The 23,685-nt window shown below is 35.4% G+C and overlaps 1 protein-coding gene and 1 pseudogene across 1 annotated transcript in view; both read right to left on the bottom strand.

The window, feature by feature from the left end:
• LOC106837450 (M-phase phosphoprotein 9-like) overlaps positions 1–13,428 on the bottom strand; it is a 90,613-nt pseudogene extending 77,185 nt beyond the window's left edge.
• A 678-nt stretch (positions 13,429–14,106) lies between these two features.
• LOC106837422 (ovostatin homolog 2-like) overlaps positions 14,107–23,685 on the bottom strand; it is a 45,030-nt gene continuing 35,451 nt past the window's right edge. The window contains 10 exon segments of the mRNA XM_070494690.1: positions 14,107–14,833; positions 15,247–15,322; positions 16,032–16,134; positions 16,747–16,815; positions 17,172–17,262; positions 18,364–18,488; positions 18,926–19,135; positions 20,100–20,311; positions 21,109–21,274; positions 22,117–22,191. Coding sequence (XP_070350791.1) covers positions 15,273–15,322; positions 16,032–16,134; positions 16,747–16,815; positions 17,172–17,262; positions 18,364–18,488; positions 18,926–19,135; positions 20,100–20,311; positions 21,109–21,274; positions 22,117–22,191 — 1,101 coding nt within the window. The 3' untranslated portion in view covers positions 14,107–14,833; positions 15,247–15,272.

Consider the following 23,685-nt stretch of genomic DNA (forward strand, 5'->3'; position numbering starts at 1 on the left):
GTGGATTGTCCCCTTTATCATGACACTATGTCTGTCTTTGTCTCTTGTCATCTTTTTCGGTTTGAAGTCTATTTTGTCTGATATAAGTATGACTACACCTGCTTCCTTTTGGTTGCCATTTGCTTGGAGTATCACCTTCCACCCCTTCACTTTGAGCTGTTTGTCTTTAGAACTGTGGTGATTCTTGCTTTTAATCCATCCAGCCACTCAGAGTCTTTTTTTTCTTTTAGAGGAAGATTGGCCCTAAGCTAACATCTGTGCCCATCTTCCTCTGTTTTATATCTTCCTCTGTTTTATATGTGGGACACCTGCCACAACATGGCTTGATAAGCAGTGTGTAGGTTCATGCCTGGGATCTGAACTTGCAAACCCTAGGCCACTGAAGCAGAGTGCGTGAACATAAACGCTACATGACCGGGCAAGCCCCCGCTCAATGTCTTTTGATTGGTGAGTTTAATTCTCTTACATTTAGGGTGATTACTGATATATGAGGGCTTAATACTGCCACTTTATTTTTTGTTTTCTGGTTGCTCTATAATTCCATTGTTTCATTTTCTTTGTGTATCTGTCTGCTATTTCAGTTTGGTGTTTCTCTGTGATTTGGTTTTCAGTTTCCTCCTTTTTCACGTTTTGTGCCTCTGCTCTGTATTTTGTTTTGTGGTTACCATGACATGAGGTTTGGTAGAAGGTCTAATAGATAAGATAGTCCTTTTTCTGCTGATAGCATCTTATCTTCATTTGCCTAGGCAGGTTCCATCCTTTTCCTCTCCCCCTCCTATATTTTTGTTGTCACAAATTATTCCTTTATGCACTGTGAGTTCATTACAAATTGAAGTGGTTATAGTTGTTTTAATGCTTCCTTTCCTTTTAAAATTTATGCTATAATTGTGTTTACTAACCTATTGTGATCCAGAGTTACAACTTTCTGATTCTGTATGTCTATTTATCACCTTTCTTAAATCTTTGTATACCTTTGCCTCTTCATTTCAGGTAGGAGAGCTCCTTTCAACATTTCTTATAGGTGGGTCTAGTAGCCATGGACTCCCTCAGCTTTTGTTTGTCTAAGAAAGCCTTTATTTCTCCTTTATATCTGAAAGATAACTTTGCTGGATAGAATATTGTTGGCTGACAGTTTTTATCTTTTAATATTTTGAATATATCATTACACTCTCTCCTGGCCCATGAGGTTTCTGCTGACAAATATGCTGATAGCCTAATGGAGGTTTTTTTTGTAGGTCATTGTGTTTTTTCTCCCCTGGATGTTTTCAATATTCTTTCTCTGTCATTGATTTTTAACAGTTTTATTATCATATGCCTTGGAGAAGGTATTTTTGTGTTGCAATAGTTGGGTGTTCTACTAGCTTCACGGGTTTTTATATTCAGTCTCTTCCCTAGGTTTGGGAAGTTCTTAGCTATTATTTCTTTAAAAAAGCTCTCTACTCCTTTCTCTCTATCTTCTCCTCTGGCATACCCATTATCCTTTTGTTGTCCTTTCTATTGGAATTAGATAATTCTTGTAGAATTTCTACATTGTTTTTAAGTCTTAGTTTTCTCTCCTCTTATACCTGCATTGTGTCTAGGTTTCTATCTTTGAGCTTACTAATTCTCTCTTCCATGTGATCTACTTTATTGCCAATACATTCTAACACATTCTTCATCTCTTTTATTGAGTTCTTCAGCTCCAGAATTTCTATTCAGTCCTTCTTTTAGAACTTCAATTTCTTTGATAAAGTATTCCTTCCATTCACTGATTTTATTCCTGATCTCATTGAACTATCTTTCTGAGTTTTCTTGTAATTTGTTGAGCTTCTTCATGACAGTTATTCTGAATTCTTTATCAGTTAGATCACAATCTTCCACAAATTCATGCTTGGTTTCTGGAGAACTGTTATTTTCTTTTTATGATGCTATGTTACTGTGGCTTTTAGTGGTGCTTGCTGAGTTATTCCTCTGCTGGTGCCTTAGTCATAGCAAACACATTTCTTATTTAGGTATATCTTTGTTTTGATTCAAACTTTTCAACTGGTTTGAGATTAGAAAGATTTCTTTTGTTTTTTAGTAGACGTCACTGTATTGCTAGTTTTTGGTTTCTATTACCTGAGCTGTCTCTGTCTATAGTTGAGGATCTGCATGTTCCACCCTCCACTACCTCTATTCAGAGTTTTGCTTGTACTCTCATCATTGCTGCCTGCACCTCTGGGGGTCACTGATGTCTTGCTGTTGCTGAAACTGTTGGCTTCACCACCAGGGACACAGGAATGGTTGATGCCTCCACCATGTATGGGATCATCTGGGTTGGAAGCTCCATCACTGTGGCTGTGGAAGAGGAGGATGGGAAAGGAGTTGGATTCACAAGGCACTGCCTCAGCTGTTGCTTGTTACCTTGTGGTAACAGATGCTGCTGCAGATGGGAAGTTTGAGTCTTATGTGCACCTCCACCACTGCAGCCAGGCTCTGAGACACAGCTAGGGGCCTGGGATCATGGGCCTCCACCTTTGTTCCTGCTCTGTTTGCCATGGCCACAGGTGCTCTTGCAGCTGGCTGTCAGGAGTCACATGCATGATCCTCCTGCTGCCCAGAGAGTGCCCTGGATCTGGGGATGGGGGTCTGGCTCAGCCACTGCAGCCAGAGATCCAGGATCATGGGCCCTGCCTCTGCTGTTTTCCCTCTTTTAGCTTCCTCTCTGTGCTCCAATCCATGCACCTTTGTATGTATCAATGTATGGATCTCTCCATCATTCTGATGTGTTGGACAATGTAGCCTTTGTTGGATTACGGATGCTTTTTTCATTGTAGATTGAAGAAAGACAAAGCAATCCTCTTGTACCACCATGATGATGATGTCTTCTGCTTTTATCATTCTTAAAGTATAATGCTTAGTATCCTAATTAGATACCTTTTTTTGAATTTTAGTCCCCTCCAGTACATGTGTATTTCATTTCATTAAATGTGAGATTTTAATATCACCAGCTCATTTGTGAAAAAATTTGCATCAGCAGTTCCTAAACTTAAAATATGATACCTGTGAGTGAATCATTCAAGCTCAAGTTAAACTCCATTTCAGTAGGTTCAATTATTGCAACTGAATTTCTATCTTACTACACTATTATTTCCTGATTGTGAGCTAAATCTCTGTTGAAAACTCAGTACCAATTTCTGGTTAGTAATAGTTTCATATAGTTATTACAATGGAAGCAATTTAAAAATAATGATAGAGAGTGACCTAGGGAAGCTCAGGTTGAAACACATTTGAAGTATTATCATGTATTTTTTATTGGTAATTATTGATGTTGCATTTTCTATACAGCATATTTTTACATGCCAAAGATACTCTGACAACATTCTAAATGAAGAGAAAATAATTAACCCCAGACTACAAATGTTTAATATAATGAAGGTAATAAAAATAAAAATAATAAGTAACAACATATTCCTATAAAAATTACCTTTTATTACTCCAAGCAGTTCACAAATGTATCAAGGTACATAGTAAACTGATAACTTTTGTTAATTTATTTAGCAAGAGAAGTTACCATCTTAAAGATATACTTAGGTTGTTACCTTGAAATGGAGATAGAAAGTCACTTGTGTAAACATAAGGCAAGCTGGCACCCTCTGCTTCTTGGAAAGCATGCAACAGAATGTTCTTTAGTCATTTTTTTCTTACTTCCTGTCCTTCCCTCATTACTTTTCCAAGGTTGCACCTCTTTTTATTCCTTGATAAACAGAATTCTTTCTGTTTTCTTTAGAAACTTAAGAGGACTTCTGGGAGATAAAGAAATTGTCTAATGTTCACAGTAGACAATGTTTACAAGTTAGGAAATGTTTACAAGTTAGGAAAACTTGTAAAGATGAATCTGGGTGGAGTTAGGTAAGCCTTATCATGACCTTGTGGTTTACAAAATAGAGATATCCTGGCAGGACCTTTAAGCATTACTTTGTTTTGCATTGCATTTTCTTCTTTTCCTCTCCAAGAATATTGACAAATATTTCGTGTTACTTTATCTCTACAGTTTTAGCTAAATAAAAAAACTCTTGGAAGACAATCTTGTGATTGCTGTGGAATCATCGCATATCACACAGAAGTCCTCTGCTGGGCTCTGCCTCTAACATTGCCCCTTTACTGAAAACAGCAGGAAATCCATCTTACACTGTCAGTAGACCAACACTTTTTTTCCCCTAAAGTGTATATTAATTATATCATCTTCTCTTTAAAAACTCTTTAATGGTCTATAATTACCTACAGAATAAATCCCAAACTCTTTAGCAAGTTTCTTAAGAAGATTCTTGCCTACCCTTCCAACTTTAGCACCCACCACTTCCCTACAGGCACTCTGCTTTTTTCCATGGAAACACTAGCAATTTCTTACATGAGCCACACAACTGTATCTCTCCATGTTTATACATGTGCTAAATTCTCTGTCTAGAATGTCTCTCCCCATGACTTCCTTTCTGCCAGGTATATATTCTCCTCCTTATTTTTCATGATTCACTTCAAACTTTCATGAATCCCCAGATGAAATTAGTTGGTCCTGCTTTTAAACTCCCAGAACTCAGGTACATAACTCTACTACAGAATGTCATGTTACACTATAAATGTTTGTTTTTACATTATGTCTATATTTGGCTATAGGCCTCTTAAAGGTACTGCCTGTGTGTTTTATTCATGGTTAACTTTCCAATGGCTGGAATAGGTCCTTAATGAATGCTAATATTATTTTAAATATTTAATAAATGCAAGTACCTTTTGAATCACTTATAGCTTTAGTCAGTTTAGATTTTCCATAGAATCTTGCCTTTGTCTGCAACTAACCATATTCTCAGGGAGCAAAGTAGAAGAGTTTAATTCTTCCAGAAAGAAGTAAGACTTCCTCCTAGTCTCTGAACCCACCCGATGATGTGTTTAAACTAAGCACTCTTGATCCCTAAACTTTTAAAGAAAAAAAAATTTATCTGTCCAAGGATCAGACAGTTATTTTGACGCAGAAAGATGCATTTCCTACCAATAGTGTCTTCTGCTTGATTCCCACTATTGCACATTCCAGAGAATCAAAAGGATTAAAGCCAATCATTGTTTGGTATTTAGGATATGGTCAACTTAATGAAGTTCTAGTTTGCATTTTCTTCTTTTTTTATTTTCACCTACCCCTTTTAAAAAGACAGCCTTGTAAGATGTTCTTCTCTACCTTGAAGGTTTTGTCCAAATTGACTCTACTCACTCGACTAAGACAATAGACCTTATGCCTTTAACTTAATACTTCTTTACATCACAGAGGGGAAACAATTTCAGGTGGAGGAATCATTTATGTTATCCCTTATAAAAAGCAACAATAAAATCTGCTTCTCTTCCTGTTTGTCTGTTACTGACTCCTTGGCATTTCTTTGCTTTTTGTCATAGCACTCACTCAAAGGTATGACTCTAACATAGTCACTTAATAGTTGAAGAACTTTCAAATATTCAGGCATATGCTTGCATTTAGAATATCTTTATTAATTAAAATGCAGAACATAAATCCTACCAGCAGTGGGGCATATCTGGAAGTCAACTGCTTTCTAAGACTTTGTTCATACATTATAATTTGGAAGTACAAATCTAATACCAACAACAAGAAATTTAATGAGAAATTTTAAAAATGCAAATTAATTACTATGAATGTTTAAATTTGTTGGGTTGGAGGGAAAACTTGCATAATACTTCTCCCTTTATAAGGTGAATTGAGTTTATGTTTACAAACACGTTTGCAATCTGATCTGTCTGATTTGGTGGAGACAATCATAATTATTAAATATTTGAATACCTATCCCTCTGATAAACGTATGTCACCTTTGAGCTCATGAAATTGACTCACTCATATGAGAATCATCTAGATTGCCAATTAGCAACTAAAATTTGTAATATCTACCCTTATAATTTTCTATTTAGGGCTCATGATTATAATAATGGTTTGTTTTCTCTTACAGAAGGATTTTCTTAATATTATTTACACTTGCCTCTGATTGTAATTGAGTTACACCTAACTGAGAATATGATTGTTTATTTCTTTGAGATGGCCCCCAGGGCATTCAAAGTGAACTTTGCATAGTAGACATTGTGTGTGTGTGTGCATGTGTATCTAACACATCCTCTAAATTAGGTAAAATTTATCTAACTGTTTAAATGTGAAATAGTAATAACAACAGAAATATATATGTACACAAGAACACAGACATACACAAGCTTTTTAGGATAAATTCAATGAGTAAGAATAATATTTCCATAGAGAACGCAGAACAGTTGTTTTTGACTCTCATTCTATTGCATTGAAAATCTCCTTCTATGGTGGGAAATGATTTCACCATCTATTAGAAAGAAAGGATGTCATTGGTAAAATCAAGGGTGTGGAGAAAATGGAAAAAATGATGGGCTGTGTTTCCATCAGGTAAAATTGGTGTAATGTTTCCAGCATATGGGAAATTCCCCTTTTTCTATTCACATACTTCCCTATGAAACAGAGATGCATTTCATCAAGAACAGTGGAAGCGTAATGTCGAGATAAGACCTCCTTACAGTTACGACTAAAAACAGGTCCAAACAAAATCTAAATCAATGCTCTTAATTTCAAAATCATTGGTCTAGTCAAGAATGAATTTTTGGATGCCTTTTATGGAAAAATTTTTCAAAAGAGCAACAGTCTCCATTATGAAATAAAAAAAAAATGAGTCCAGTAATTCTCAAGACAAAACACATATAAGACTTAAGTCCAAGTCTGTGTATCCTGTGCATATATTTCAATAACATTATTAATAGATGCTGTGTACTTTTATTTCCAATGAATAGTCATATATATAATATACAAAGACGTTTTATATCCACATACCGTTGTCTACAGTGAAAAATGATTGAAGAGTATATAGACAATATATACTCTTAAAAAGTAAGTAGGTAATACATGCTTGTGAAAAGTAGAAAGAAAAAAGAAAAAGAATAAACTATGTTTCCAGTCTTAGTGAAAAGATATTCTCAGTTTCAAAGTCAATTTTGAGTATAACTTCTGTTCCGTACTATGTCCTTCTCACCTTTCCTGCTTCATTTTCTTTAAAATATGTTTCCTTGGTTGGTATTTATAGTTTTTTTAAAATTTTTATTGAGATTATGATAGTTTACACCCTTGTGAAATTTCAGTTGTACTTTATTATTTGTCAGTCATATTGTAGGTGCACCACTTCACCCTTTGTGCCCACCCCCCATCTTCCTTTCCTTTGGTAACCACTAATCTGTTCTCTTTGTCCACGTGTTTAACTTTCACATATGACTGGAGTCATACAGAGATTGTCTTTCTCTATCTGGCTTGTTTCACTTAACATAATTTCCTCAAGGTCCATCCATGTTGTTGTGAATGGGACGATTTTATCATTTTTCATGGCTGAGTAGTATTCCATCATTTATATGCACCATATCTTCTTTATCCAATCATCAGTTGATGGGCACTTAGGTTGCTTCCACGTCTTGTCTATTGTGAATAATGCTGCAACGAACATAGGGATTCATGGGTCTTCTTGAATTGCTGATTTCAAGTTCTTTGGATAGATACCTAGCAGTGGGATGGCTGGGTCATATAGTATTTCTATTTTTAATTTTTTGAGAACTCACAATACCGTTTTCCATAGTGTCTGCACCAGTTTGCATTGCCACCAGTAGCGTATGAGGGTTCCTTTTTCTCCACAACTTCTCCAACATTTGTTACTTTTCATTTTGGTTATTTTAGCCATTCCAACAGGTGTAAGGTGGTTTCTTAGTGTAGTTTTGATTTGGATTTCTCTGATGATCAGTGATGATGAGCATCTTGTCATATGCCTGTAGGCCATCCTTATATCTTCTTTTGAGAAATGTCTGTTCATGTCCCCTGCCCATTTTTTGATTGGGTTGTTTGACTTTTTGTTGTTGAGTTGTGTGAGTTCTTTATATATTATAGAGATTAACCTTTTGTTGGATATATGATTTGCAAATATTTTTCCCAATTGGTGGGTTGTTTTTTCCTTTCAATCCTGTTTTCCCTTGCCTTGTAGAAGCTTTTTAGTCTGACGAAGTCCCATTTGTTTATTCTTTCTATTGTTTCCCTTGTCTGAGAAGATGTGGTGTCCGAAAGGATCCTTTTAAGACTAATGTCAAAGAGTGTACTGCCTATATTTTCTTCTAGAAGTCTTATGTTTTCAGGTCTTACCTTTAAGTCTTTGATCCATTTTGAGTTTATTTTTGTGAATGGTGTAAAAGAATGGTTGATGTTCATTCTTTTACATGTGGCTGTCCAGTTTCCCCAACACCATTTGTTGAAGAGACTTTCCTGTCTCCATTGTATCTTCTCAGCTCCTTTGTCGAAGATTAGCTGTCCATAGATGTGTGGTTTTATTTCTGGGCTTTCAGTTCTGTTCCATTGATCTGTGCACCTGTTTTTGTACCAGTACCATGCTGTTTTGATTATTATGGCTTTGTAGTATGTTTTGAAGTCAGGGATTGTGATACCTCCAGCTTTATTCTTTTTTCCTCAGGATTGCTTTAGCAATTTGGGGTCCTTTGCTGCCCCATATGAATTCTTGGATTCTTTGTTCTATTTCTGGGAAGCATGTCACTGGGATTCTGATTGGGATAGCGTTGAATCTGTAGATTCCTTTAGGTTGTATGCACATTGTAGCTATGTTTATTCTTCCAGGTATTTATAATTAACATTAAGGAAACATAAAACTTCTGGAAAGAACCCTAACCATTTTGCAACCTTTGACTGTCATTACCTTGTATAACATTCAGTGTTAAGCAATGTTTCTTCTTAGATAGAAGCTAAAAGGCTTAGGGGAATCTACCAGGAACTTACAGTGAGTCAGGAAAAAAAATTAGAACTTGTTCTTCCTTCTGCAGAACCTGTTCTTGTGGAGCATTCTACCTACCACCTCAGCAGGCGGATGTTTCATGCAGGAGATGGTAAGCCATGCTCATCTGTCTTCTCCCTTCAGACCTCTCTTTGTGTGAAGACCCACAGGAGTCTGTACCTGTGGTGGGACTGTGTCAGGGGTAGCAAGCTCACAGTGTTCTCTCCTGAATTACCATTACTGAGAACAATAAGGTGTCTGTTTTGATTTTGGCATCAAAGTTGTCACAGCAAGTTATAAATATTTCCACAATCTCTTGCCAGCAGAGGCAGATTTAGTCTTTCAGGCAGAGTGCAGTTAGGAATGAATGCACCCTGCTGGGAAACATTTGTGTTAAATGCAACCCCTTTGCATAAAATAAAGTTATACTTTTGTTGTAGCCCAAAGGAAACTACATTTACTCACTCTGTTTTTTAAATATTAGTACACTAAGAATTTTGTTTCTGAGTAGAATTTTTCTTCCTTTGCAAGGCAGTTATAGGAAAGCGCAAAGGTGCTGGATCCTCATAGACAGTGTCTATATCCTGGTTCTCTGGTTTACCAGACGAGGGACCTTGGATGAGTTACTTAAATTCCCCATTCTTCTCTTTCTTTGTCTGTAAATGGGAATGATAATAACAATACTTTATAAGCTTGTTGTGAATATTAAATAAATTAATATATTTAAAGTGATTAGCACAATGCCTAACATATAGAAAACATTGGATAAGTCCCTATGGGACTAAATACACACACACACACGCACACGCACACACTAAAGTTCTAGTCATGAAGAACATTACTGTGAACAGTGGATGATGCGTGTCAGCCAGGCCCTTGTACTGGCCTCTCTCCCAAATGATTTCCATGGGATTAGTAAATTAGAAAGAACTTAAAAAAGGAGATATCACAAGTTCTATATAAAGATAAGATAGGGAAAAGGAAGCCAAGAATTGGGGAAAAAAAAAAGAATGACAAGAAAGTCTTTACCAGCTGCAAGTAACAGAATGCCTAACTGATAGAGACTTTAAAATGTCAAACATTTGTTATCTCATTTGGCACAAAATCTGAGGAAGGTGGTACCGGCATTGATTCAGAAGCTCACCAATACCATCAAAGAGTTTCTTCCATTCTTTCTGCTCTATTGCTTGGTGTATCAGCATTATTTGCCTTTTGGCCACAGTTTGGCCTCTGAAGTACCAAAGATTATTTCTTCGCAACAATATCTCAATCTGGGAGAAAGGAGTTAGCAGGAAAAGAATTTCTTCTCCTGAATTTCTCTCTCTTTCTCTTTTTACCAAGGAGCAAAATCACTCCAGATTCTATACCAGGAGACACCTATGGATAGGTCCTCATTCAGATTTGCTTTGTATTTCTCATTGCTAGACCTAAGTAGTGATCTGTGATGTGTCCTTTAGATACTCCCCTCTGTGGCAGAAGCACTCATAACCTACTGCTAGGAATGTTGGTGGCTGCTGGCTCTCACAAGAATTCAGCTCGGAGAATTCCCCTCAGATCAGAGAGACTTTTCACTCAAGTCCTTCCCTTCTCCTTAGGGGCAGCTCCATATCCAATAATGGGTGCTGTGGTTGTATAAAGAACTGGCTCCCTGCCTTAAAGTAGGAGAACTCTAGAAGATCATCCTAGCACCAAAGTTCCTATGGGCTGAAACTTTTATTGGGACTCATCGCAGTTCAATTCCTCTGTCTGTACAATCCTGATTCCTTTATCCTCCATTGGTGTTGATCTTTAAAGTCCTCCCAAATAAACCCTCTACACAGAAATCTCCATCTCAGAGTCTATGTTCCAGGGAACCTGACCTGTGGGAACCAATCACTATCAGAGGGGACTATGATAATATGACCAGCTTAAAAAAATTATGATTCATCCAAAAGCACCCTGAGGCCAGAGAAAAAAGACCAGTTCTCTAAATATAAGAAGAAATGAGAAGGCTCTTGGGTGAGCAGCCACAAACACAGAAAGGTGCATTTTTCAACATATTTTATTTTGAATATTGCATTGTATAAGAAGCTTGGGGAAGAAGAGAAGTGTAGTAAGTTGTGAGCAAGATAAAATGCTGAAATATTATTCTTTAGCATGGCAAAGAAAAAGTGAGAGCTCTCAAAGATCAGTGACCAGCAAGAATGGTTATTATACCAACACGTGTAGAGTTCTGTAAGAGAAGAATTCAGAGATGGACTAAAGGGGCTTCTCAAACTTTGATATGTGGTGTCCTTTGAGGGTCTTGCTAACTGTGGATTCTGATTCAGTATGTTTGGGTAAGGCCTGACATTCTGCATTTCCAATAGGCTTCCAGCAATGCTGATGCTGTCACTCTTCTGACCACACTCAGAGTAGCAAGGTTCTGGAGCAGCAGTTTCAACTGTAGTTCCACATTAGAAATGCCCTGGGAGCTTTCAATAACCCTGGGTGCCCAAGCCACATCCTTAGAACAAGGGTTTTCAAGTGTGGTCCTGGGTCCAGGAGTACCAGCATCACCTGGGAATTTGTTAGAAATACGAATTCTTATGCTCCACCCAGATCTATTGAGTCAGAGCCCTGGGAGTACCCTTTAGTAATCTCATCAACTGGGTGGCCCTGATGCATGTTAAGTTGGAGAACCACTTCCTTAGAGGTTCTGATTAAACTGGTGCAGGTATGAGATTAGCATCCATAATTTTTACTAACACCTCAGGCACCTAGGAAGTTTGAGAAGCACCCCCACCCACCCCACCGCTGCCAAAAGATGACTCTTCTAAAACAGTTGTCCTAAAAGTTCGAGAATCAATGCAATTTACTTTGGTATGTTATGTCCCTTTGTGGGTAATATTTTTTCCAAGTTAGTAAATGATCTATTTGCAGTTCTTATTTTACTTGAATATTCAGTAGCACTTGACACTTGACACATTTTTTCTGTAGCTGCTTCCACTGCTTGGAGTAGTGTTCCCTCAGATGCCTGTGTAGCTAACTCCCTCACCTCCTTCAAGCCTTTGCTCAAATCTCACTGCCTCAATGAGGTTGGCCTTAAATCTCCTATTTAGTATTTCAGTTTTTCCCCTCTTCCATCTCCCTGGGAATTCTAAACCCTTCTACCCATGTCTGCAGTTTTATTTTCCATAACACTCATCACCTTCTAATTTTCCATATTTTGCTTGCCTACTATGTTGATTTTATGTCTGTATATATTGTTTGATTATAGTACATGTAGTGTTTATCTCCCCCATTAGAATGTAAACTCCACAAAGGCAGCAATCTTTATTATTTTCATTCATTTATAAAGCCCAACTATCCAGAAGAGTTTTGGGCACAAATAGGCACTCAAGACTGGTTGTTGGAAGTAAGGCAGTATGGCAGTAGTGGATAAAAACAACTGGATCTGTGAGTCATTCAGGAGGTAAGTCAACAATGGTCAATTATAAACAGTAATTAATAGAATGTGAGAGATGAAAGACGAATGGAGTTAAGTTGATACTTAGATGATTGTTTGGTGATGATATTATCACACAGTGAGAGAGGGATCTCAGTAGAAAAAGTTGGTTTGGGGGTAGACTATGGATCCTATTGTGGTACCTGTGGGACGTTTGGTTAAAGAAGTAGAGTGGGCAGTTGGATATGTCGATCTGAAGTGTAGATATAGAGGCATATATTTGGGAATCATAAAAAAAAAGATAGTAATTTTAGTCACAGGACTTTTAGTATGTCTAGTGAGAAGAGGGTTGCTAGAATCATGAAGTATTATTTAATGTTCAGAAAGAGACAGTGGAGACAAAAAGAAGATTAGCAAGTATCCAGAAAGTGAGAAGGAAAATGTGTACATTATGGGAGGAACAGCAAATCCTTAAGTGACGATGGAAGAAAAAAAAAAACAAAAATAGAAAGAGGCTGAGACTAAAGAAAAGAGAAAGAACAAAATTGATGGAATGAGGAGGAGGCCAAAGAGGATGAGATTTCTAGAAGATACTAAAAAGGATGTTCATGTATTTTAGGTACATATAATTATTTCAAAATGCAAAAAAATGTGTGAATACTATACAAGAACATGATAGGTGGAATAAATTATCCCCATTGTCCAAGTGCTTCTGTGTGGAGGGAATAGGGGCAGGTGTCATATGATGTTTTATCACACAAGCCTCATCGAATCAGAGCTGTGCATCCTTCATGACATATTTCATGATAGTCCAGTTTACTAAAGACCTCTTCTTAAACACACATATACAGACACACACACATATACACAATCACATCAAAGATCAGTATTTCCCATTCAACACACCTAAACTGAAATGTCCCTTATGCCCCATTTTCTATTAAAATTTGGACGAGGGAAATAACTACAGCATTCTGTCCAAAATAAACTGGAAGAGATTTCAATGAATATGGCAAGCCGCAAAGCTGCATTGTTCATCTACAGTCTTTCATTCTTTAGAATATATTTTGATCTCAGTTCTCTGTTACCTCCCATGCTCATTGTGACACCAAGAAATTTTGCAAATGTAAACATTAAATCACAGGCTTTGTGCCTTGGAGTACAGCAAGTAGCTGACTTCATCACGCCCTCCTTGCTGGCTTATAATTTGAGGAACAATTTTATTATGTAAGCAGGCTATTGAATACATGTCAAATAAAATGAGGACTGAGAACTGATTATTTACTTAGAAAAAAAAAAAAACGATGTTTCCCACAATGAGACATTATTTACCACAAAGCAAATTCCCTTCATTTTTCTTGAAACTTTAGCACAAAATGTACTAGAAGAGTCATATTTTCCATGAGAGGAATCCATGAATATCTATAGAGCCAGGGTGGTTTTAAAAAATATGAGAACTGATATCTTGTCTGCATATGACGTGCCATGTTTGGGTAAAATAGGAGAACTTAGCAAGTATAAAGTAATTCTTAATAAAGTGAAATAGACTTTTGTAGCACCAGACATGAACTGAAACCGGCAGTTTCTCTATGATAAAACAATGAACAAACATTCATTAAGGGCCCAGTTGTAATTTAGGCACTATTAGCAGTACACATTGGGCAGGGAGATTACAAGAATACATAAGTCTAACCATCTTCTATTAAAACACTCTATTTTTAATTTGTTGAACACTGGTAAAGTTTAAGACATTGTTTCCAAATTTTTAACTCCACAATTGGAGAATTTATCAATAGCTTTTTATTGTCTGTAGCAGTATCTCAGCAGTCAGAAGGCTGTATTAAAGTCAGCAGAGAAATTGTTTTCATTTCCATCCCTATTTTCTCCAGTTTCTTCCTGTCTTCATCTTTTGAATATTAATTCATTGCTATAATAGTAGTGTTAAGTTAAGCAAAGGATAGACATTGAGTATTGATTTTCAGTAGTAACTGATAAGCTCAGAACAAGAAAACAATTTTTAAAAACATAAAATATCCTTGGTTACCTTCTCTATCATGTATGTGAACTCAATAAATCCATCAGTTCATTTGTGACTTTCTAATTACTTTTCCCCCTTATTCTTTGATGACCTTTCACTGAGAAGAGTCTGTGTGTTTTGCGTTTTGTGTGTTTCTTTTATTTCCTTGAGCTCATATCAAAGTCCTCTTCAACTTTGTCTCTTTCTCTTGCTCCCACCAACTCTGCCTTTCTCTTTTTCTTTCTCTGGATGTTGGAGGATTTCATATTGTGTTCACCATACTATCTAAAAACTTGAATTCAGAATTGAAAGCAACAAAGCAAATGATTAGAGTTCCAATTAAAGAAATCCCTGAGTTTCCTAGGATGAAAATTATGAATGATATACTGAAAGAAAAGAAAGTCATAGATCCAGATGCAAAAATCACAATTTTTAATGGGATAATAAAGAAATAATCTCTGATAAGAAGTCATAGTAGATTGAAGACTATTCAGGATGTGAAGTGATTCATGGTTTTCTTCCAGGTTTGATACAGAAGAATGAGTTTGTTCAAAGTAAATAGCGTTCCACCTGGGATTAAAAATATAGTTTAAACAATAAATAAATGTGTGTAAGTATATATAAATAAATGTATACATATAGATAATAAATGTATACATATAAACATACATTTACACACATAAACAAATAACATGCATGAATGTGTATAAATATATGTACACAGATATTTAATGACCTAACAACTTACGAAACAAAGATGAGTTTTTTAAAATGAGACATTTATAAAAGCTACATATAAGCTGTAAATTCTTCATCTTAATGACTCTCAGAATAGACATTTAGTGTACATAGCTAGTCAAACCTTGTGAAGTACCAGAGACTTCTCTTTGCTTCATCTATTGTTTATCTTCTTCAGGTTTTCATTTTCTTACCAGCTGTGTTTTCAATGGTTTCAATGTTTTCAATGTGTGTAATTTCCTTACCTTTTCCTGTGCTTTGTTTTGTCTCACTAGGAAACGGAAACACTGTTGATATTGTAAGAAACGAAGGCATATTCATCTAGAAAATAAAATAAAAATTCATCCTTATTAAAAACCTCCAACTTTCTATAGCAAGATTAAGTCAGACAATATAGATGCAGAGGTCAAATCTTTCTGATATTTTTGCAAGAGAGTCAATCACTTCTGCATTTTCTAAATCCAGAAACAACCTATTAAAGTTTAAGGCCCTTGATGACATACATTCAATTAGTAAATGACAGAATCAGAATTCAAATACTTCTTGACAAACTTTGTATGACATTCAACAAGAAAATAATAGCACTAACCTTCAAGGGAAATTTTTTATGGTCTTTAAGTCTTAGTAATTGTTTTGGAACCTAATCTATCAAGATTTTCCTATAACATTTCAGAATATTGCCCAGTCCCCATCTCAAATCAAAGTCCATAGAGGTAGCATGAAATGGTAAGTCTTGGCATTAACAACAACAACAAAATAATCTGAAGCTTAGCATGGTTTGTATTTCAAGTTAAAAGGAAGCTCTTTCACATTATAGACAAAGGATTCTAATTGTTGGAAAACTCTGATAACTGGAAAATGGCCCAGTCAGAAGATATATCATAGAGTAAAAAAATCAATATATAAAATAAAACAAGTCATTGTTCAGTCTTTAAAGACTGAAGATAATTTTGGAAAATTTAGTAGCTCAGGGAGTCTTAGATATAATAGCATGTTCAGCAGCTTTAGAGCATGGTTGTTGCTTGCCTACCTTTTTCATAATAATCGTAGACTAAAGCTAGGGCTGGCTGAATGTTCGACACAAGATTGCTTTGTTCAACAGAGAAGGTGAAACTGTCTGCTGTACCAAAAACCTATAAAGACACAAATCATAAATATATCATAGCAGGTCTGAAAAAAGAAAATCACTGTGCTAATTATCTCCAGAAGTTCACGCTTCACCCAGTTAAATAGAACCAGTGTATCACTATCTTACATAACGACAAAATAGTGAGTTAGGTAACATTAAATTGTACAAAATTTTAAGTCTCATTGTTTATATTAAGGTGCAAGGAATCTAATCGAAAGCATTAGAGTAATGTAGGCATTTATGTGAATGGTAATCATATACACATAGAAAGGATGACTCTCAAACTCGTGCCAGCCTTCGTTGGAGTTCAAGTCAAACTATAAAAGAATTATACATCTATTCTGTGACCAGACTATGTTAGATGCTGTGAGGAAAAAAAAAAAAACAGAGAAATGATGCTTCTAAACTTGAAAATCATCTAGTAAGGTAGCTAAGGCACATATGTAATAACGTCAGATGTAACGGGGAAAATAGATTATCAGTGGGACAGAAGAACACTGATCATTTTTAACGCCCCATATTTTTTTACAAACCCTGTTAAATTTGAAATAGAAGCATCCAATTATCCTCAGGAGAGAGAAAGAAAGTCATGGAAGAAAATAATTTCTCAACTTACATTTTCCAAGTAGAACAGAACATGGTCATTCTTGACTTCTGTCTTCATCACTTGGCCATTGTTTTCAAGCTTGGAATAAATTGGCAGGAGGGATGGGGGACAGATATTAAAGAATTCCAGTATTGAATGCTTCATGCATTTTATTGAACCAATGGTCAGTAATCTCTTTTATAGAATGTTCCCTTGTACCATTATGTTTTCATAAACACAAGTAGAAACTAAACAAAGAAATAGATTATGAACTATGGGAAATAATGACTAATAATTGCTATAAATTAAGAACACCATCCCTTCAGTGTTACAACAAATAAAGATGTGAACTGTGAATAAATTAAAGGATTCTATGGCTTGATTTTGCTAACAAATTATTTCCTCTATATCCTATTGCGCTTTCTGTGCTGAAAGATTAGGCTTCTCTTATTTACCTCCTCAATGGATGCCATGACTGGAGTAAATCCTGAGAGCATTTTTACATTAACAAGGACCATATTTGAGTTATTGCGAATTCCAGTATATCTGAAATTTAAAAACACAACACTAGTTTAGACATCATTTTAGAAAAATGACTTATCTTATGGCAAGTGTGGAGGGTGTATAGCTGGCTATGAGTCCAGAGGAAAGGAAAAAGCTGAAGAGGAAACACCTGAAGAAAGTTAATTCTAAGACATCTAAGAATAGGGATAACTAGAGTGATAAGGTATGAGATAATACGAAGCAACATAAGTTGGAGTAAAGAATAAATTATCTGGACCTAGAATCTCCCTAAACCTTGATTTTAAGATTACCTGTGCCCTCAAAGTCAGAACTTATAAATGAAGCTTATAAATTTATATTACATATACATATGTTAGCCTCAGATGTGCACAACTCTTAAAGGAGATCTTTGTTTAGAAAGCAAGATGTTGGCAGAATCATAGAGTAGATATGTCCCCAAGAGATCTTCTAGGTTATGTCCCTGACTCTGTATAGGATTGCTGGGACATGAAGTTAAGAGTTACACAATGTATTTAGTTCTTATCTTAGCTCTAGTGTTCAAGAGATTTTCCTTTGGAAATCCTAAGAAAAATTCCTAAGTTAATTGTGTTCAGCGTTTCTCCACATATCAACCAAGGCTAAAACACTCTTTGACATCTATAAATTATATTTTAATTCAAGAGAATTATTTTGTTTTTCTACTCTGAAAAGCAAAAATCTAAAATTTGGTCTTTACAGTTATAAAAATAAACATTTGTAGGTTTTTCTCCTATAGACCTACCTGTCTTTATCTTTAGGAGGAAAAATAGCAATTGCATTGTCCAAAACTGACAGTTTTTCCATGAAAAAAAATGAAAGCATTGCTGGAATATCAGTGTGGCAGAAGCCTTCCAATTACATGTGCATACAGTACAAATTATACTTGCACAATTCTAGCTGTGATTTAGTTTAAAATGTACTAATTGTGGTGTGGACACAGAGAACTATAAAGTGACTATACTACAGAAATATCACCACAACATATGAACTCATCATGGTTACCATCCTTAATATTTTGTTACTTTGCTAATGTTTAAAATAATTCTTTTTTGATATCTTACCTTGTCTCTAACCTGGGATTTGATATCAAGATGGGACACTTACCTGAGGGTTACCGTCAGGTCAAAATTACTCTGGAACATATCTGAAGAGTTTTTCTTTACCATTTCCAAGGAAAGGAAGAATCCAGATGCCTCTTTAGGTAGTAGCACATTATACCTTAGGGTAGCCTAGAAAGTATAGCAAATTATAAAAAAAATCTATTCATTTATCCTGTAGTCAAAACTGAAGGACTTCTTGTTTCTCTATTTTCATTATTAATGCACTTTATTTTACGTCTTTACCATCAAAGAATAAGGTTAAATGTAATTGTTTAGTTTTCAGAATACGCGAGAATCTTTAACAATGTAATTCAATGAAAATATCAGAATGCTTTCTGACGGTGAAATTCCGTAAGAAACTTCTCAGTTACCCAGTTAAACTTAAAGGTAAGTATCTCTTCATAAAATAACTTTCATTTTCAGCTATCAATTGGAAAATATCAATGAAAGAGTAGACATGATAATGGGAATATGCAAAATGGTAAGATACCACTTCATCTATAACTGAACAGTCTGACTCTTTTACTGGCAATCATTCGTCTCCGTCTCAGGTAGATTTCTATTACCTGGATAAATGTACAACCCTGTCCTTCCACATCTACTGTGTATTGTCCACGTGCTTTTGTTAGTTCTGAACGTTGGACCAGTAAGCGGTTGTCACCGTTAACCTGGAAAATCTCATCGGATTCTTCACTGCTAATGGTGACAGTGTTTTGATCCTTAGAGAAGGTTAGCACCATGTAGCGGGTTATGGCAAGAAGACAGACGGCAGTGTCCTGCACAGAACAGCACAAGCAACAATCCAAGTTCAGTTATGATGCAGCATCTGTCATCATTTGACCATGAACTTTAAATCAATCCATAGAAATATTCCTAAGACAGATCAATAGAACACCAAGAAACAATATCCTAAACAAGAGGAAAATATATTTGTTTGTGCTAGTTGTTGCCATTTAAATTAATTTTCTCCAACAAATCTTCATTAGATTTTAGTTTTCTAAAGAATTTTATAAAGTACAATCTCTGTTGTTGAAAATAATGCCAAATATTTTCTAAAAAATTAAGCTGTCCATTGCCTTGGCTAATGCTTATGCCCAACTATCTTCAAAGAAGGGAAGTCAGAATCAGGAAAGGATGTTGGGAGATTCACTGACATATGGTTTTACTCAGAGACTAAGACAAAAAAAAGGAAAGTAAAGAGGGAAGTGACTATTTTCCTTGTGGGAATAAAACTGCATATCTTTGCATTTAAAATTTTTTTCCTGTTAAGAAAAGACATGAATCATTGTTTTTCATATCCATTTCTTGTGTTATTCATTCATTTCATTTGCTTTTCCCAGTGTGTAGACCACAAAAATAGACAGAAATATTTCTTCTTGGTCGATACATAGTTTGACCATGCCATCATCAGATATCTAACTTATCGTCAAGACACTGGGGCTTATGACAACAATCTCTTCTAGACTTACATTTTATTGTTACTGTGTAAATGGAGATATAAATCAGGCATAAATTCCTTGAAAAGGGACCTTATTTTATTCATTTGTGTATAGAGAATTTCTAGTAGAGTGCCAACTGCCCAATAAATAATTGTTGACTAAATAAAATGAGATTTACAATGACAAATAGTCTTCACCTCAGAAGGTATTTTCTATGATTATCTCTGTTATCTAGATCATTGTAGAATGGCATCTTTTGCATTAAACATATTGTTATTAATGTCAGACCCACACCAATCACCTGGGTGGAAGAGAAGCCTCCATGGGAATTCATCTGTTGGGCAAGCCACTGCACAATCTTGCTAGCATAGGTGAGGTCAGGAGTTTTCCGGGAAATGACAGCCAACAGCACATAGCAAGTCTTCTCAGTCTCAGCAGAAGGTGCTCGGGGAATAAAGGATGGGGATGCTTCTGTCTTGGGTTTCTTTGCTCTTTCCCAATATATCACATCATCTGAGAAAAAGGAAGAATTTTCACACAATTTCTACAAAGAGAGGTGAGTGGCCATAATAATAATGCAAATTCCACTCTTGACCTCTGTTATGGGCTGAATTGTGTCCCTTAAAATTCATATTCAAGCCCTACTCCCCAGAACCTCAGAATGTGACTACATTTGGAGATGGACCTTTAAAAAGGTGATAAGTTAAAATGACATCATTAGGGTGGACTTTAATCCAATACAACTGGTGTCCTTATAAGAAGAGCAAATTTGGACACATGAAAGGGACACTAAGGATGCACGCACAAAGGAAAAACCTATGTGAAGACAGAGGGGAAAGATGGCCATCTGAAAATCAAGGAGAGGGTCCTCAGAAGAAACCACCCCAGCCAATACCTTGATCTTGGAATTCTAGCCTCCAGAACCATAGAAAAATAAATCTCTATTGTTTAAACCACCCAGTCCATGGTATTTTGTTATGGCAGCCCTAGCAAATTAAAACCACTTCAAATAACAACTTCCTAAGGTCAAAAGTGGTATGTGATTAAGTTTCACACATAGTTTTTATAATCTATGGCATGGCCAACTTGCTTGATTTCCTTTACTTCACTTGTTTGAGAAGAAACTAGCAGGGAAAAAAGGGAAATAGAAAATATACAGTGCTCTTTAGAGATAAAGAGCCACTCAGAAGTTCCTTAATAGAAACAGAAATATGCTAGTGAAGATGGGGTTCCTACATGATTGCTAAGGAAGTTTCATCACTTTATTCTCAAGGTCATCTCCATTAGCAAAAGGGAATAATAATACTTACTTATTTTTGTAGAAGATTGATCCAGGATCTGCAGTAAGGATTCCACCTGCTCCTCTTTTCCAGCTAATGCAAAAGCATAAGCTAGAATTGCATGATTATAGCCATTAGTGACACCATTTTCCAATGCTTCCTCTAGGCAAAAGAGCCCATTTCGTAAAGCAGGAAACTAGTTATGAAGAAGAATAAGATATTTTAAAATAATATCTGAATACTTTATAAGCTTGTTGAATATTTAAACTGATCATTCTTTACAATGCATATAATATATCCTTGAAGTACATTTTACATGCAAACCTGTTCATATACATACATATGCATCATACTTTATAAATATTGTCAAAATTAATTTCTAATGAATGTTTAGTATTTGAGAAATAAAATTTAAGTAGTATGAAAATGGCAGTCTCTATATCTGATCAGTCATATTTTTAGCTAATAATATAAATTTCTTCTATGTGGCAAAGCATACAAATTTATTTTTAGGTCTACGATTTTACTCTGATGCCTAAAATAGAGACCTATATTTCTAAAGAAGGTTTTTGAGATATATTAATGACTCTGAAAATTCCTAGTATCTTGGTTCAGGAATAGATTTTGCAATCAGTTAATCTGAACACTGGATTGGGAGGTAGCTGAAATGAATCACACAAGTTGAAAATGTTTACACACTGACTTGGTTAGACAAACAGAATACTACATTATAGTTATACTTAGATCTCAATCTGAAATTCATGGCTGAACTTCAGGAGATATGTAAATACTTGAAATGGTATGAAAAACTTGTGTATGTGTACGTATGTATATTCTCCCTATGGAAAAACTCAATAGTGTTCATCAAAGGTTTCTATGAATCAAAAAAGTTTGAGTAGCCTAGATTTAAAGAGCGGTCATGAATGAAATATTCTCTTGATGCTTCATTCAGTCTAAGAATTTCAAATCACTCTGAATCCATAGTCCATTTAATGTGCATTCAGTTGACTGAAACTAAAAGCTGATGAGAATCCATACAGTGAAATTGAGCCCAGCTTCAAGGAATGCTCCAACAATGTATGCGGTGAGTAAAATGTCTTCTTCATCTCCACCCTAAACACAAAGGAACAATGAGTCATTTAGGGTAGTAGAGCACAGAAGAATAGCTATGCTTCTGAAGTGAAACTAGATATGAAAGAAACACTGGAACAAATGTCATTATTCATAAAACATCTAAAAACGTGTAATTTTTAAGTTAAGTGGTTAATAACCATGCTGTCTGAGCAAGAATCCATCAAGATCCAATGTAGTAATGAAATAAAGTGTACAACTAATCTCAAGTATACTTAATGACATATATAATCATATTTATGTGGCCTGGTATTAAGCATGAATTCTAAGCAATTCATATGAAATATTTTACTCTATTTAGTAATAATTTGAAAAGCAAGCAAAGAATTTTTGATGGAGTAGAATAGAAAGTTTCTGTGAAGCTTCTTGAACATCCCTGGAAAAGTATCCTAAGAAGTAACAATAGTCGGGTCTCATAGATTCTTACAGTGTAAAACTAGAAAAGCATTTATAAATTATGTGGTTTGCAAGCTGTGTATAAAAATTCCATGGGGAACTTAAGCATTAAATAAACTAGTATTCACATAAGAGATTCTGATTTAAATAGTCAAGAATAAGATAGAAGGAAATTAATTTTAATGGCTGCTCTAGTGATACTGATGCAAATAGTGGGTCTGAGATCCAGTGATCTAATATAAACCTTTCATTTTATCTATTTAAGCAAAAGATAATCTCTCTCTTCTTCAGAAAAATGAGTGTTTCCAAGGAGCTCAGTTTTTAAGCTGCAAATAACTGTAGATGGTGGACACTAAAATAAGATGTAGGGATCCAGAGCACATTTAAATTATGACAAGTTGTATTATCATTCCTCTGCAGTATAAGTTTTTGGTTTTTCCCTTTCTTCTTACTCCCTCTCAACTCAAAACGCACACACACACATACACACGTTTAATTACAGGAAAAAGATTAGATAAGATCAGACAAACCAAAGCAGTGATCAGTAATGATTCCAATAAGAATAAAGATGTGGAGAAGATGTTTTAGAAGAGGAAATAAAAAATTCTCTTTTTTCTGTATAGGAACAAGAGCACTTCTCCGTTACAGTCCTCTCATTGTGAAGGATAGTTTTGGAATAATTTAAAGATATTTTTTCCATGCTACATAATAGTAAAGCAATTTGAAAACAATTTGCATGAAAATTAAATACCGTACAGAGCTGCTATTCATATATATTTTGAAATAGATTAGCTTTATATTCCAAAATCCAAGAATAGGAGCAGTGATTAAGAACGATACAGAGGAACGGCCCAGAATATTTCAGGGGCTATCAAGTCATGCTAAAATATCATGATCTGGGATTGTGTTTCCAGTGGGAAGCACAAAGATGAGGGAAATAAAAGATACAGAGGGTGGTTTGGGGGTGAATATCTATCAGCAAAGAAAGGAAATTAAAAGGAAGGGTGAATGCTAGGTGATTTACCTATATACGGACAGGAAAAGGGAAGGAGTGAGTACTATCAAGAACATACTTCATTT

Source organism: Equus asinus, chromosome 22, assembly GCF_041296235.1.
Source record: "Equus asinus isolate D_3611 breed Donkey chromosome 22, EquAss-T2T_v2, whole genome shotgun sequence".
NCBI classification, from domain to species: Eukaryota; Metazoa; Chordata; class Mammalia; order Perissodactyla; family Equidae; genus Equus; species Equus asinus.